Source organism: Silurus aristotelis (genome assembly GCF_946808225.1).
Source record: "Silurus aristotelis genome assembly, chromosome: 3".
In the NCBI taxonomy this organism is placed as follows: domain Eukaryota; kingdom Metazoa; phylum Chordata; class Actinopteri; order Siluriformes; family Siluridae; genus Silurus; species Silurus aristotelis.
The window spans coordinates 18,335,366-18,349,774 of record NC_139576.1 but is presented as its reverse complement, the minus strand read 5'-3'; the positions used below and the strand labels follow the sequence as shown (position 1 = coordinate 18,349,774).

The following is a 14,409-nucleotide window of genomic DNA, read 5'->3' as shown; positions in this document are numbered from 1 at the left end:
TGAAAGGTCACTGCTCATCTCAAAGGTATCTCCCAACCTTTAAAGGTCTCCTTTTCTGTCCCCTCTTTAAGTGGCAGACATATCAAAGCGCTACTGTTTTGCGATTCTTGCCACAGCTAGATTACAAGTTCTGATCTGCTGGCTGTATTAAAGCACAACGATGCCTCAGGGTCTAGGCTTTATATGCTGCCTGATAGCATCACCATAGAACAGCTTTCATGAAAAAAATCTTGCTGCTTGTGACTTGACTTGGATTCCAGGCACCTGTCTTGCATCACCTTAAGCCACATAATGCTGTGTTTTCCGGGTAGCCATTGCAGCAGCTACGCACTGCTGCTCAGGAAGATTCACTACTATGCTTGGCATTCAAGGTAGAATGCATGCTAAAAGGTTGAGGAGCTTTGCAAGTGCACTGGAGTCTTAAACGCTTTAATAAGTTGTGGGTGTGGAAATTGTGGCCTCTCTGGAGCGATGTAAAGGCTCAACCAGGCTGAACTGCACTACAGTGCAAGGGCATGATGTCTCTCTCTCTCTCTCTCTCTCTCTCTCTCTCTCTCTCTCTCTCTCTCTCTCTCTCTCTCTTTCTTTTTCTCTCTCTCTCTCCGCAGCTGAAAGCAGAAAATCAGAAACACATCCTTAAACACCAAGACCCAGCCTCCTAATGCATTTCTTTTGACAATGGATTTCTTTTCTGTGAGTTGCTGTATCTGATTTGTGAACAGGGGCATCTAATGACTTTATGTAAAGAAAGTGAGCATTATGTTCTCACACAGAATCTGTGGGCCAGTTTGAAAGATTAAAAATGACAGTGTGTATAAGATTAATATCTTATTCATGTTAATTTAGACTAAAAAAATGCATACAAAAGAGTAAATTTCTAAAATTAAACTAAAGATTTAATACTCTGCTTATTTTATTTTATTTTTTTACATTTTGAACAAATGGCATAAAGTATAATAGGATGTGCTGATAAACACTTAAGGCTTTATTTTTTGCCAGTGCAAATGCAATTTGCTGGTTAACACTTTGCAAGTTTGCAAGTTTTTTTTTAGTGTGCAAAATGTTATTTCACTGTTATTTCTGTGGACATAAATAAATGTACTGCCCTGATTTTTTTAAAACCCATTTTGTTTAAAATGATAGCGTGTTTTAGCTCATCTCAAGACACACACCCCCCCAACCCCCAAGCATGGAGTGCTAAAATGGTAATTCCTGACTTTAAGTTTATCGACTTTAAAACTCGCCCATTTATTATAAGCAGGCTTTATAAATCCACTATTATTTCTTAAAAAAAAAGCTTCAACACCCAAAAATAACTAAATATAACAAACTTTATTATTTTTTAAGAATACACTATTCAGGTGTGTTCAAGTTCACAACTTACAATTTTAGCAGGCGTCTTTTAGTCTTGAACCAACTATTCTTATATTTGCTGATCAGATCTACATGTGGGAAATGCATGAACTCCGCAAAAAAAAGTGAAGCCAAAATGTATACAGGTCCATCCATTTATCTATTCTTTTACCTTGGTTTTTTTTTCCTTTTCTGCCATGATCATAAAATTAGCCCTAAATGTGTCAGTTAATTATTAAATCTAGATGTAATATAGGATAACACTGCTGTTAAAACCAAAATATAATACATAGGTTTTGATTATGTAATTTGTCAGATATTTTCATAAAAAATATCCATTAAAAAAATTTTTTTAGGGTGTGATTTTGAATGTCTCTCTTAGACATGAACCAGCCCTTCTTACAGTTTCTGGTAAGGCCACTTAGTCATGTGGACACAAGGAGCTATCTCAGGGGACTTGGCAAGGTGCAGATACAGAAAAAGTACACAGAGGGAACCCATGGGACACGGTCACACAAGAGACACTGTGTACTCATTTACAAAAAATAATAAATAAACAAACACTTGCAGTCCAGCGCAGAAAAGCTATTAATCTGTTCAACTCAGCCTGGACAACCGTGTCCCAAATATTCATTCATGAATCTTTTATTTATATAAAAAAGACTTTAAAAGACGTATAAAAAGTGAGCAATTAAAAAATAATGGATGTATACTTTACACTGTATTTAATAAAATCAACCAAATATTACAACTTTTTTATTTGCTTTTATATTTGCTATAATAATAAAAATTACTGCAGGATGCAGGATAATAGTAATGAGGTGCCGAAACTAATAATAAAAATTACTGCAGGATGCAGGTTAATAGTAATGAGGTGCCAAAACTTAGCAAAAAATATAGAAATGCTCAAGGCTCAGAATCTACCATTATGAAAGTATACAAACACAAATCACAATGCCTGTCCTACATATCCACTGCATTTTTATGTATCTGTGACTGTAATTATAGCCTAACCCACAAGTGTGTGAGACAAGATAAGAAAATCAGAGTAATTCTGTTGTTAACACTTTAAAGCCTATGCTAATTGCTCAGTTATTTTTAAAGCATTTTTCTAATTACTACTACCTCAACTGAACTATGGTTAAAATCAGCCACTTCTGCTTAGTGCCCCATAAGAAGTCCTCCGTCTCTTTATTAAGATGAAAAATTACCAATTATTAATTTAATATTTTTATAAGCAAATGTAAATAAGAGTAATAATAGAAATAATACATCAGTTAAATCACTGGAGCAATTTTAGTAGACGTTTTGTAGAACTAATAAAATTACATAAAAAAATTTGAAGATATTTTCTTACTGTTATTTTCCAATCTTTTGTTTTATCTAAAATGGTTACCGCTGTGATGCTTGAGCACACCACAAATGATTTTTTTTTTTTTTACTGAGTGCTTGCTGAGAGGTGACATAGTGGCACAGTGGGTTGCACTGCAACCACACAGCTCCAGGAAGCTGGTGTGATTCTGGGCTCGAGTTACTGTCTGTGTGAAGATTTACACACATCCAAAAACATACCAGTAGGTACTCTGGCTTCCCCAGGTGTATGTAAATGTGGGTGCACAGTATGTGTCCCTGCCTTCTGGCCAGTGAAGCCCATAATTAATAAAAACTTGCAAAGGTACACTAATAATTAACTTTGTGTACTTTTTCAGTTTTTGAAACGGATTGTTAGTTTGATAATCTGTAAGACTGATGATAATTCATTTTATTCCAACATGTATGGTTTTATAGCAGGCGATACAAACAGCTTATTATGATTTCAAAATAATAAATCTTTAGTATCAGGCTTATAATATGGAAACGTAAACGTATTGCTGTTAGTTTGAAAAATAATACCAGAATAGTTATTTTTTAAAACATTAGTACCTGAAGATAAAGATTTTTAAATAACTTCATTAGGAATGTGAGATCGGGAAATAAGCAAACAATATATCATTATTAACATTATTCTCTCCACGGTGGTTTATAATCCTGTGTTTTCTTCAGGGCTACAGTAACCAAATCGTAGAAGAAATCTTACAATCCTACTGCAAACTGCATTGACTGAAACAAACTCGGCACTGATTTCAAAGTATAATTGCCAAGGACTCTAGCCTAGGCAGCATGTGTCCTAAAACAGGGCCCAGGGAATGCAGCCAGTCCAAATAACTCAGTGGATGGTCCATGGGTAGACGGTCTGGCAAACAAACACCAGCTTGGACTTGTATTGTTTTAGCATTGCTACACACACTAGGAGAGATGTCAAGCCAGAATCGTGCTAGTGTAAGAATTCAGAGAATGAGAGTGTTTAGATTTGCAATTCAACTGCAGTTGTGTTTTTTTTACAACCTTACTGAATGAAAGGTCACAGAAACAGATTAACAGGGTAATTTACAGATGTTCATTTGCCATTCCTCAAAGAGCAATACAGCACCATAGCAGCTTAAGTGAATAGTTGATTAATGACACTGCTGTCAAAACTGAGATGTGATTTTTGAAAAAAGTGTGCAAGGCCAAAAGAGACCGCCATTGTGTTTATCTTGGTGAATGGGCCACTTCCCCCTGAGCAAGAGGAAGGCAAAGGACTCAGGGGGAGGCAGACTCAGCCCGAAGTATGCCTGAAACAAAGGCTGTCAAAATGGCCTTGTCCAGCTGTCAGGCTAGCAGCACGCTCATCGATCACAGTCACACTCCCCTCTAGCCCACATCCCATCCACCAACAGGGGCCATCCCAAATAAACAGCCTGACCCAGCAGTTGTATCTGCGTCATGGGACTTACATTCCAGGACTTGCGATAAAGCCTTCTTTGGACTAATTCTGGCCAACCAACTCTTTAGTCACAGAAAAAAAACAACAACAACAACAAAACAATTATGCTGGCAAGAATAGAAAATGCCTTATAGAAAATTGGGAAGTAAAGGCCCATGCAGAAGCACACACTATTCTCATCCACTGTTGAATTCTGTTTTTGCTAATGAATTCTTTTGGTTTTGATATGTCAATGGTGCCTTCAATAAAAGAAATTCAGTATTTGTAAACTCATGCTGTTAGTTAGATTGAACCTCTCCCCACAGGATTACACAACAATTAACCTCTGCATACAAACAACATTAAAGCTGCATGGGTTTTTAATTTCATATTTTTTCCCTATATACAGTGAAATGATGAGTTTCAAAAATATCTCTCATTGGGTGTTTAGTGGGGAGTATTACAAATTTAGTAAACTATTAGCCCTCTAGATTGTAAAGTTCCCACTAAGATGAACAAAATATCGATTTATCAATCTATCAATCTATCTATCTATCTATCTATCTATCTATCTATCTATCTATCTATCTATCTATCTATCTATCTATCTATCTATCTATCTATCTATCTATGTAATCACATGATTAACATTTCACATTTTTGCAACATAACACTTTATGTTTTAAACTGTCAATGAAATTGACTTAAATTGATCATTTATATAATATTGTGTTCATGGGTTTGCTGCTGTCAGGTGCTATCTGGTGGTGTTTTTTTTTTTAAAGGAATTAAAGAATTGTCATGTATGATTTCTAAGCCTCATACTTGTTACATGTGTAAGCCCATCCTGAAACAATCTCACTCAGTTTGCCCATGGAAAATGTCAAACATTAGTCTTTATGGTGGAAAATGCTTTAGGGTCAGTCGAAAAACAGCTAGAAAAATAGTCAGGGAGAGAGTGTCCCCTAACTTCAAATTGATAGAAAAACCAAATGCAGTGAGTCAGAGGTACAATAATAGCTTCCATCTGGGACCTGACCTGGGTTTATGAAGAATAATTCCAGCATAATAGGCCTAAAGCAAACCTGGCAATGACTGCACTGTGAAGAACAAAGCATCTGGTCTGATGTACGAGTAGGTAGTTTGTCCTGCAAAGGTGTCAAACTATTACCATACGAAGGAAAGACAGCAAAAACCTGTCTTACATCCAAGGCCATGAGTCAAAGCCTGATTATTCTGTGCGTATTTATTGAGGCAGGAGGAGCCTGCGGCAATGCACTTACTGTGAGGTGCTTAAACCCTATAACTACTCTACTGCTCCCTACAGCACACAAACCCTATCTTCTCACCGATTCTAGCTAATTGCCAGCAAACTCAACACTCAGGAGGCATGTGAGACTGGATCAACTTTGTGTTCATCTGGCAACGACAGCTAGTAAACTAACACAGCATTCCTCATAAGCTAGCTCAGCAACAATATTAAAATTACTTCTACAACATTTTTCTCTTTTGCTAGCAGGTCAATATAAATGATTATATGGTACAATGTAAATGGTTGTATGGTACATAAAATACACACACACACACACACACACACACACACACACACACACACACACACACACACACACACACATTCTAAGATAATTTGTTTTAAGGGTGGAAGCATGCACTATAAAAACCAACAAAGTAAGGCTAGAAAACAAATCAGCCAGTGATTCAAAAATGAAACCCCAGTGTTTGACAGTTAAACATGTTTTTACAGTTCCTACTTAAATACACACTCAACCATAGCTTTCTGTGTAATCACTCAAAATTTGTGCAAATGTAAAACATGCAAGGAAGTTTAACTTGCAGATTATTTCTAGTCGTTTTGTAGTCATTCACTTGACTACAAAGTGAGAGTACACAGTGCATTTCCTAATAAGTTAGGTGAGTATTTGCTTCTCAAGTCTCTCTTAGGTCTGATAAAAAGCAGACCTTGTCAGAAGCCTCATTTGGTCTTCTCATGATTGCAAATGGCCCCAGTAGAGTCCTTAATATGAATGAAACGTGAAATAACTACAACTGCAAAAAGCAGAACAGTTCACACTCAGTTTTTCATTGCATGTGGGAGCACTTTGGCCATTTCGTGGCTTTGCCATTGTTTAGGAGCAATGATCTGGACTATCAGCAGTAGGGTGACAAGAAGCAATGTCTTGACAATGTACATAAGCCCTGCAAGGTGTATGAAGGGTGAAACACAAGGGAAAGTATTTAGGGAAAGGGTGGAGAGTGATAGAAAACATGTGACTAGCGACCGCTGCCTAGGCATTCATCACCAGACTTCGATCCTCCAGCTAGGACTGTCAGGCAGCAAGACAGAACATTACCACCTCACAGAGCATCAGCAGCGAAGTGCAGATTAATCAAGCAAGCATTCTGTTTATTGTCTCTCCTCAGAGGACCCTTGGCTTTATTTACTGAGGCTATTGCTACTGTTACATGTTATATGAGAATGTCAAATGGCTACAATAGTTTATACTAGCCTGACATCAGCAGGTTATTTGCAATATGCAGTGTACAGAATGCAGTTTTTAGTACTAAAAAAAAGATATTAAAAAGATTAGCTTGATTTTAATAGGGGTTTGATTTAAAACTGTGTTTGATTTAAGCATTTACTGATTTCAAGAAAGTGCACTTCTCTAACAAAAGAACGACATTTTTCTTGGCTCCACATAACAATGTACCGATCCTCAATCTTTCAGGAGGAAATCCATTAAAATGTTCAAATGAAGCATCTGTTTTATATATACACAAATGGGCATTTAAGGGAGCACTGCTTCTCTTGAATAGACATATAATGATGTGCAAAAAAAGTTAGTCCCATTAGTGGGACAAGAAGAAATACTTATTTTAGACATGCAGAGGAACAGAGGGAATAAATTAGGGAAGAAATGGGACCCTGAGACAGAACATCACACAAACAGGATGAGCACTCAAAAGCTCCCTGAAATGCATTGGTGAACTCTTAGGGTGAGCAAAGGGTTACTCTGCTGACATAAAAATAAAAAAAAAGGTTGATGTGTTGATATTTATACTCTGTCATTGAACTCTCCATTCTGTATAAAGATTTTGACAGTGAAAGGAAAATGGTAAAGGTGGTTTTAGCCAGCTGGAATTTGTTCTCTAATTTTTCCACGTTTGAGTCTGAGGTCTACTGCTTATGACATTCAAAAAGTAGTCATATTCCAGTCAGTTATGTTCAAATGCAATGGGTGCTTTATTTAGATGTACTATTGCCACACCATATTGGTGAAAAGTTGAACATTGTGTCTATATAAATCTTAAGTTGTGATTCTGGGCTGTGAAATTCAGAAAATAGGCCAAAAAAGCTACACGTATTAGTGTGTGTCCATTAAAATAAAAATGAAATATATCAACCTGCTGCAATGGCAGAAGGAGGACAGCTGGATTTCATCATAAATCCCCTGGCGAATACATTTTGAGGACAGATTTTAATGAAAAAATAAAGACAATAGAATAGAGATCAGCACCACCATTAGCATTGACCCATCCATAGATCATTAATTAGTGTTACACTTTTTTTAACACTGATACCTACAATAACATAATTAATTACATTTATTACATTAAAGAGAAACATTAAATAGCAACAACCCTATGTTTCATTGAGGCATAACCAAATATAGCAAACACTTTCTATTTATGTGTTTTAGGTTGAGTCTACTTAACATTTCTTAGATTTCTTGTACTTTTTTTTTTTTGTAAATGTAAAATAGTTTATTTGAGCAGTTTATTGTTATTTCACATACCGTGTAGCAATCAATCTGTGTAATGATTTAGTCCTTTAAATAGAAACAGGATTTTCAAGTAATCAAAGTAATTTTTGAAATATTATTATCACTGTGTGGTGTGGTTTTTAAAGACCAGTGTTCCCTTTCTATTTTAAGGCTGTTACACGTTACGGCTCTGTAAAGTATGATGTCCATGCTGTGATCCATTCAATCCAAAACTGTTTTCTTAGTGACATAGACCCCCACTGGAGGCCTATGCCTAAAGTGCATGGAATGCCCCACTGTTGAAATGTAAGAATAGGGTCAGCGTGCACTATACACAGTTTTCTGGCCGAGCGTCTTTCATTCAGTAAGGCTTTAGGGCTTGTTAAAATACCCATTGCACTTTCTAGAGCAGCATTAATAAGATCTGATAACTAATCAGGGATAGTGAGCATGGGGATTGTATATCCTGGTAAAGCCAGCAGGAATGTAAACCACTGTGGCTCTCAACGGAGCCCTGTGGCAGCTGCGAACATGGGAAGCTCAAAAAGCAGACAGACATCCGGATCACATAGTCTTTTTATTTGCTGTTTTAAGATCAAATTATTGTTAAGACTTTAATACAGATTTTAGTGCTCTGTTTCATTATCGTAACACTTCATGCATTCAATTCAGAGTTGCAGCGTTGCACTTCAAATTAAGCTGTATTGAAAGCAAATTAGCAACACAAGCTTATAATAAGGTGAAGTTTAGAATGTCACCCCTTCTATTGATAATACTGTTACAGTAGATAATGAACAAACGATAATCTATGTTGTTATCTACTTTAGGTTCATTATCTAGTGATGTGTACAATGAAAGGAACCTTCAATAACAAAGTCACATTCATTTTCTTTCAGTCTAACAAAAGACAATTTATTCTGCTGTATAATCAGTATTTAGAATACTTAAACCATTTCGATCCTTGTAAGCTTTTAATACTTTGAGATCTTGGCATTATAAAGTACTATCTGACAACTCTGTGTGCATTTCCTATTTCTATATTTTGTAATTACTACTTTTGCTTTAAATGTTCCACATATACCCAGTCACATTTTGTTAATTAAATAATTTATAAGCAAAATAAATAATTTTTTATCTTGTCTGTCAGTGCAAATGTACTAAATCGTACAACTTCTTTCTCATAAACAACAGTACATGAAATATGCAACACAGGATCTCCTTCAGTACTGTGTTCTCTCTATGTGTCAGGTCCACACTTTAAGATGATGAAATTCTGCATCTGCATACCTCAAAATATCTGTGTTAGAGCGACACTTGGACTCCGCACAGTAATCAATCCATTAACACAGCAGGCCTGCAGCGTGAGCTGAGTAACACCCTTCTCCTACAAATGTGCTTATGAGTATGGAGGTGCAGCTGTCACGCTCCTGTAATACAAGCCCTTATTAGTGTCCATTAGTCTGCCCCGAAACTAATATGAGATTGTCAAATACATCTAAACTTTCACACAAGCACCACACAAATAGGAGAACATCGAAAAATAGATGGTGCCCCAAGGGGAATCGTTGTTACATTATCGTTGTTTTGCTGCAGAGTAATCAGGGGATAATGCACAAATCTCCAGTTACTACAATGCTATAGGATTAAACGACAATTTATCTAAAATCAATTGGAGCAAACACAATCAATCATTCATTCACTTGCTTACTTACTCATTAATTCACTCACTTCATCACTCAGTCACTCTCGTTGTATTGTCATCATCACTTACATGAAAGTAACACAAAGGACCACTTGTCAGGCGCCTGGTTTTACACGCCACGAATCGGTGTTGGGATTGATAAATTGTTTGGAACAGTCACCTTCAGATGCATTAACTTCATGCCAAACCACAGGCTAGAATACTGGAGAGCAAAAATGCATGACCACGCACAACTATTTCGATGTATGGTTAGGCCTCAGACATCAGAATTTGTATTTAGTTTCAGTGAAAGAGTCATTTTGGCTGCTTCTACAGCTCATTCTTTTCATGGAGTAAAATGAGAGAGGGGAAATATATCACATATGTTTTTTATGATTTGCATTTGATGAATAATAGATTGGGAGAAAACAATCCCTCCCAAACATGTCAAAAGCACTTTCAAAATGTTTATCTTTTTTATTTCTTTTTTTAAATATTGCACATAATGTTTTGTTATTATTATTATTATTATTATTATTATTATTATTATTATTGTTATTATTAGTCCATTATTTTGTTAAATTAGTCCAATTAGTCAAATTTGCTGAGTTTACACTAAAACAAACCCTAATATGTACTTTATGTAAGGCAAAAAAAAAGGATTCGTACAGAATGAAGTGTAGGATATCTGTTATCAATTAATTAAATAAATATTAAATTGAACAGATCAGAAATTTACTCAGGTTAGAAGCAGTTATACATTTAAATAAATAAATAAAATGGACAGCTATTAGAAAAAATGTATACCACAATTTAATTGACCAATTTGTTCACTGTGAACATATTACTATGCACTATATTTGTTAATTGTGAAACCTAATAAACTACTAAACATTTTCCTAGTCCTCCTTTCTTTTCTTTTTTATAAATAAATGCTCATAGCATCTCCAGCAGTTTCCCAGCAAACATGTTGCTGCAAATAACATCTCCATCTATCTCTTTCTAAGTCGGGCCCTCACATCTTCAACCTCAATGGCTCTCAATCAATTCTCACGCATCCATGAACATTGAAAAATATCACACAGAATTCCAGAACTGAAAAACATCTTGAGGCCCTGTTGGAGAGGAGGCGAGGGATACAGAGCACTTTATGAGCTGTAGTGATTTCTCCTGGGAGCTGGCTTAACTCAAATAATACCACAGACAGGACTGAATCTCTCTACATGCCAGCTGCCAGCCAATTTATTATCATCCCTCTCAACCACAGCTCCTCGCACAATTATACACGCAGCCGAATGCACGGCTCAGTATCTTTTCTCCAAGACAGTGCTTTCTGTAATGAAACTTAAATCATAACATTAACGTTCTTGCTCATTTAACAATCTGAATTGTGAAAAAAACGTCTATAATAATGCTTTTAACTTAAGAAATATAAATAATTTTCTTTTATATTATCTATATTACATTTATAAAACTATCATCACCAGGCAGGCAGAATAACTCATAGGATCCTCTAAGAACCCACAAACACACACACACACACACACACACACACACACACACACACACACACACACACACACACAAACACACACACATGCACCTTCCACCACAAAGTCTTGGATGCCAAACAGACATCTATTCTGTCTCCTGATGAGGTGACACCATAGAGTATTTTGCAATCTTAACTGCTTCAAGCTGCTCTTTGTGGACACCTACACCACAGATCATTCTCTCTACCATTAGACAGAGAACCCCTCAGTCCCAACAAACAGCCACTATGACTTACAGATCAAAGGTGGGTCTGTATCTTTGTGAGAAAAAACTATTTTTGCATTGTAAAGTAGTAAAAAAAAATTTACACATTTAAAAACACTTACGTTCTCAGCAGACAACGAATAAATGGTTTAAACAAACAAGTGAATGAAACTACAACAATAGGTTCTGCAAATCATTTAGAGTGCTTGTGTATAGTAGTGGTGCTGGTACATTATGCTGATGAAAGAAACAAAATGGGCCGTGAAATGAAAGGCTCTGCAAATAGAAAATGAAAAGGAATGAGAGACTATACCTTGGCAGGTGACTCCCCGGTCCTCATAACCAATGTTACACAAACATTTTCCAATGGGTACCAGCCATTCTCCTTCAGTGCTACAGTACATTTTGGGAGGGTCCTCTTCCTTTGAGTTGTTAACGCAGGAGCCCCTCACCTCCACTAATGATTGAGTGTCCATGGGCACTGTGTCAGGAAACATGGCCAGGTTCCGTACTGTGAAAGGGCATTTCTTAAAGTACACCCTTACTGACACCAGGGCCACGCAAGCCCCCACATCCTGGAAAGCCAGGTAAAAACCCTTCTTTGTGACTGGGCCTACTTCTCGCACTTCTGTATTGAGTTTAAGAATGCGATCACCCAGGTCCATCTGAGTGAAGCTCTCATCGGCAGCAATGGTGTCTATTTTCGAGAACTGGTGCTCACGAAACTTACTGCCCTGGTCCTCGTCTGTCTCGAGGTAGTGCAAGTTGAAAGTTTCTTTGCAGGTTCCCAGCACCAATGGGATGCTGTTGCAGTCTCTCAGGGTGAACTTGAGTTCCACATAGATCTTCTGAGCAGAACTACGAGGGATCCAGTTGGTTCTGAGCCAGTTGTTCTGGCTGTACTCCATCACATTGCACACCTGGAAGGTCCGAATTGGTGTGTAGTGCTCATCCACACCGCTGATCTCTTCCCACTGGGAAATGCACAAGGGAATAGGTATGGTTATGAGTGTAGAATAGGACAGAGGTTCACTCTAATATTAAGTTCTGGTATTTTCACACTGCTGACACAAATAAAAAGTACATGCATTGCACAGTAAGATTAAATAAATTATTTAACTTTTATTTCATTAAAATATACATAATGAATTGGTCACTCCAGTCTCTGATGTAATAGGACTGTGAATCTGACTCATTTGATCATCATTTGTCAAGTGTTTTATTATATGGTATATTGTGTTCAGATTAAAACTCTATCCAGAATAATATGGCCTACAAGACAAGACAAACACTAGTCATAAAATGTTTATTCTAGAAGTGTGCTTGTGACATGGAATGTTAAATGTACAACATTTTCCTATGAAATTATAAAGATAGAGCATTTACCAAGGATGAATGACTAACCACAGTAAACACATTCACTTGCATTTTGTTGTGTCTAATACACTTATTACTATGGTCTTCATAAGCTTCCACATAACTGACTTCCTGCTGCCATCCACAGAACAGCAAAAACACTCACTCCTACAAAGTACACTTCTAGTCTTGATGCACACCCCTAGTATGGACAGAGAAAATTTTTTCTGTTTTTTCTGTTACAAAAACAAAAATCTGTCTGGCCTCCCATCAAACTGCAGTTTTTAAAAGCCCTTGATAGGATCAAGTGGGTCTTTAATGGCCTTGAACTGTTCATTAGCAAGCTGGACAAGCGTGCCCTCAGACTCAATTGCCTATTAATGTTTCTCCTGTGGCAGTGGATAATGAAACACCCAGGAAGGCACATTAAGACAGTTTAATTTCCACATTTGCTTCATCACTATTAGTTATGAAGGCCACAGTAGTAGTTTATCATAATTAGTAATTAATAAATAAATAAATAAATAAATAAATAAATAAATAAATAAATAAATAAATAAATAAATACAACGTTTTAGGGAACATATGTCACAACCCGATGTAAAAGCATAAAAAATGTGTCTTTAATTAAAAAACATTTTATCTTAAATATTGCAGAATTAGCATAAAGTCCAGTTTGAGTAATCTGCCTACAAGTGTACTGTTTTTTCTTCCAAAAAATGCTTTGTCTTCTATAGTCCATATTATATAGTTTGTCTAAGGTCACAGCCTTTTTAATGAACAGCTGTGCCATCTGTTACTTTTCTCGCACCTTTTAAAGAATGGAACCTATATCAGTTAGTGACTTTTAATAGTTAACTCAGATTCATGGCTCGTTTTTTTTTTTTTTTTTGGCTTGTATTTTTTGTGATTTACATCTACACATTATACACACACCTTTTAATTTACAAAATGTGACACTGATTCTCTGAATAAACTATGTCACTCTGGGCTATGGGCTAGAGCAGCTACAACTACCCACCTACACTAGCCTGTATGGTACATGGGCAGTTTCCTTTAAAAACTTTGGATCCTAAAGGAGCGTTATGACCACAGTTGAATAAAAACTGTGTTTATACATTTCGTAGCAGACAAAGTGGAATAGTGCTGCAAAGTCAAATACATCACTGGAAAGTTCAAGTGGTGATTTGTCAAAGTTACTTTCATTCCACAAGGTATTTTTTGAATTGCCAGCTTGTGTTCACTAGCGTAGTTGATGCCCCAAATTGAATCCAGGTGCCTGGACTGCATTACATTATCATATTTCAGTGAAGGACTATGTCTAGACCATGGGTGCCAAAGTAAATGAAATATCATATATGATGCATATGTCACACATTTGAAAATGGCATATTACAGGAACGGTCTGCTGTCATTTCTGACATCATCATGGCATGAACCAACCATCCTGTAGCACCCTTTATTAAACCACCATGCTAAGCTACACAGACATACATCTGTCTGGCCATTTCTTTTAACAGGTAACAGTTTTCAGAAAGTGATAACCTCTAATATACAACTTTATACTATGTAGGATCTCTTTAAGCTACAAGGGAGACATTATCTCTCTGTTTTGCAACTTAACACTCAACAGGCAGACTAAAATTGACAGAAGGTTTTTTTTTCCAAATATCACTTTACATCAATAATCCCCT

General features: G+C 36.5%; 1 protein-coding gene across 2 annotated transcripts in view; it reads right to left on the bottom strand.

Moving 5' to 3' along the window:
• The window catches only part of epha3 (eph receptor A3), a 71,860-nt gene that overhangs the window by 47,647 nt on the left and 9,804 nt on the right, over nucleotides 1-14,409 (bottom strand). For both annotated transcript variants that reach the window (XM_083536404.1, XM_083536405.1), the window contains exon 3: nucleotides 11,673-12,333. In XM_083536404.1, coding sequence (XP_083392530.1) covers nucleotides 11,673-12,333 — 661 coding nt within the window. The remainder of the gene's footprint in view (nucleotides 1-11,672; nucleotides 12,334-14,409) is intronic.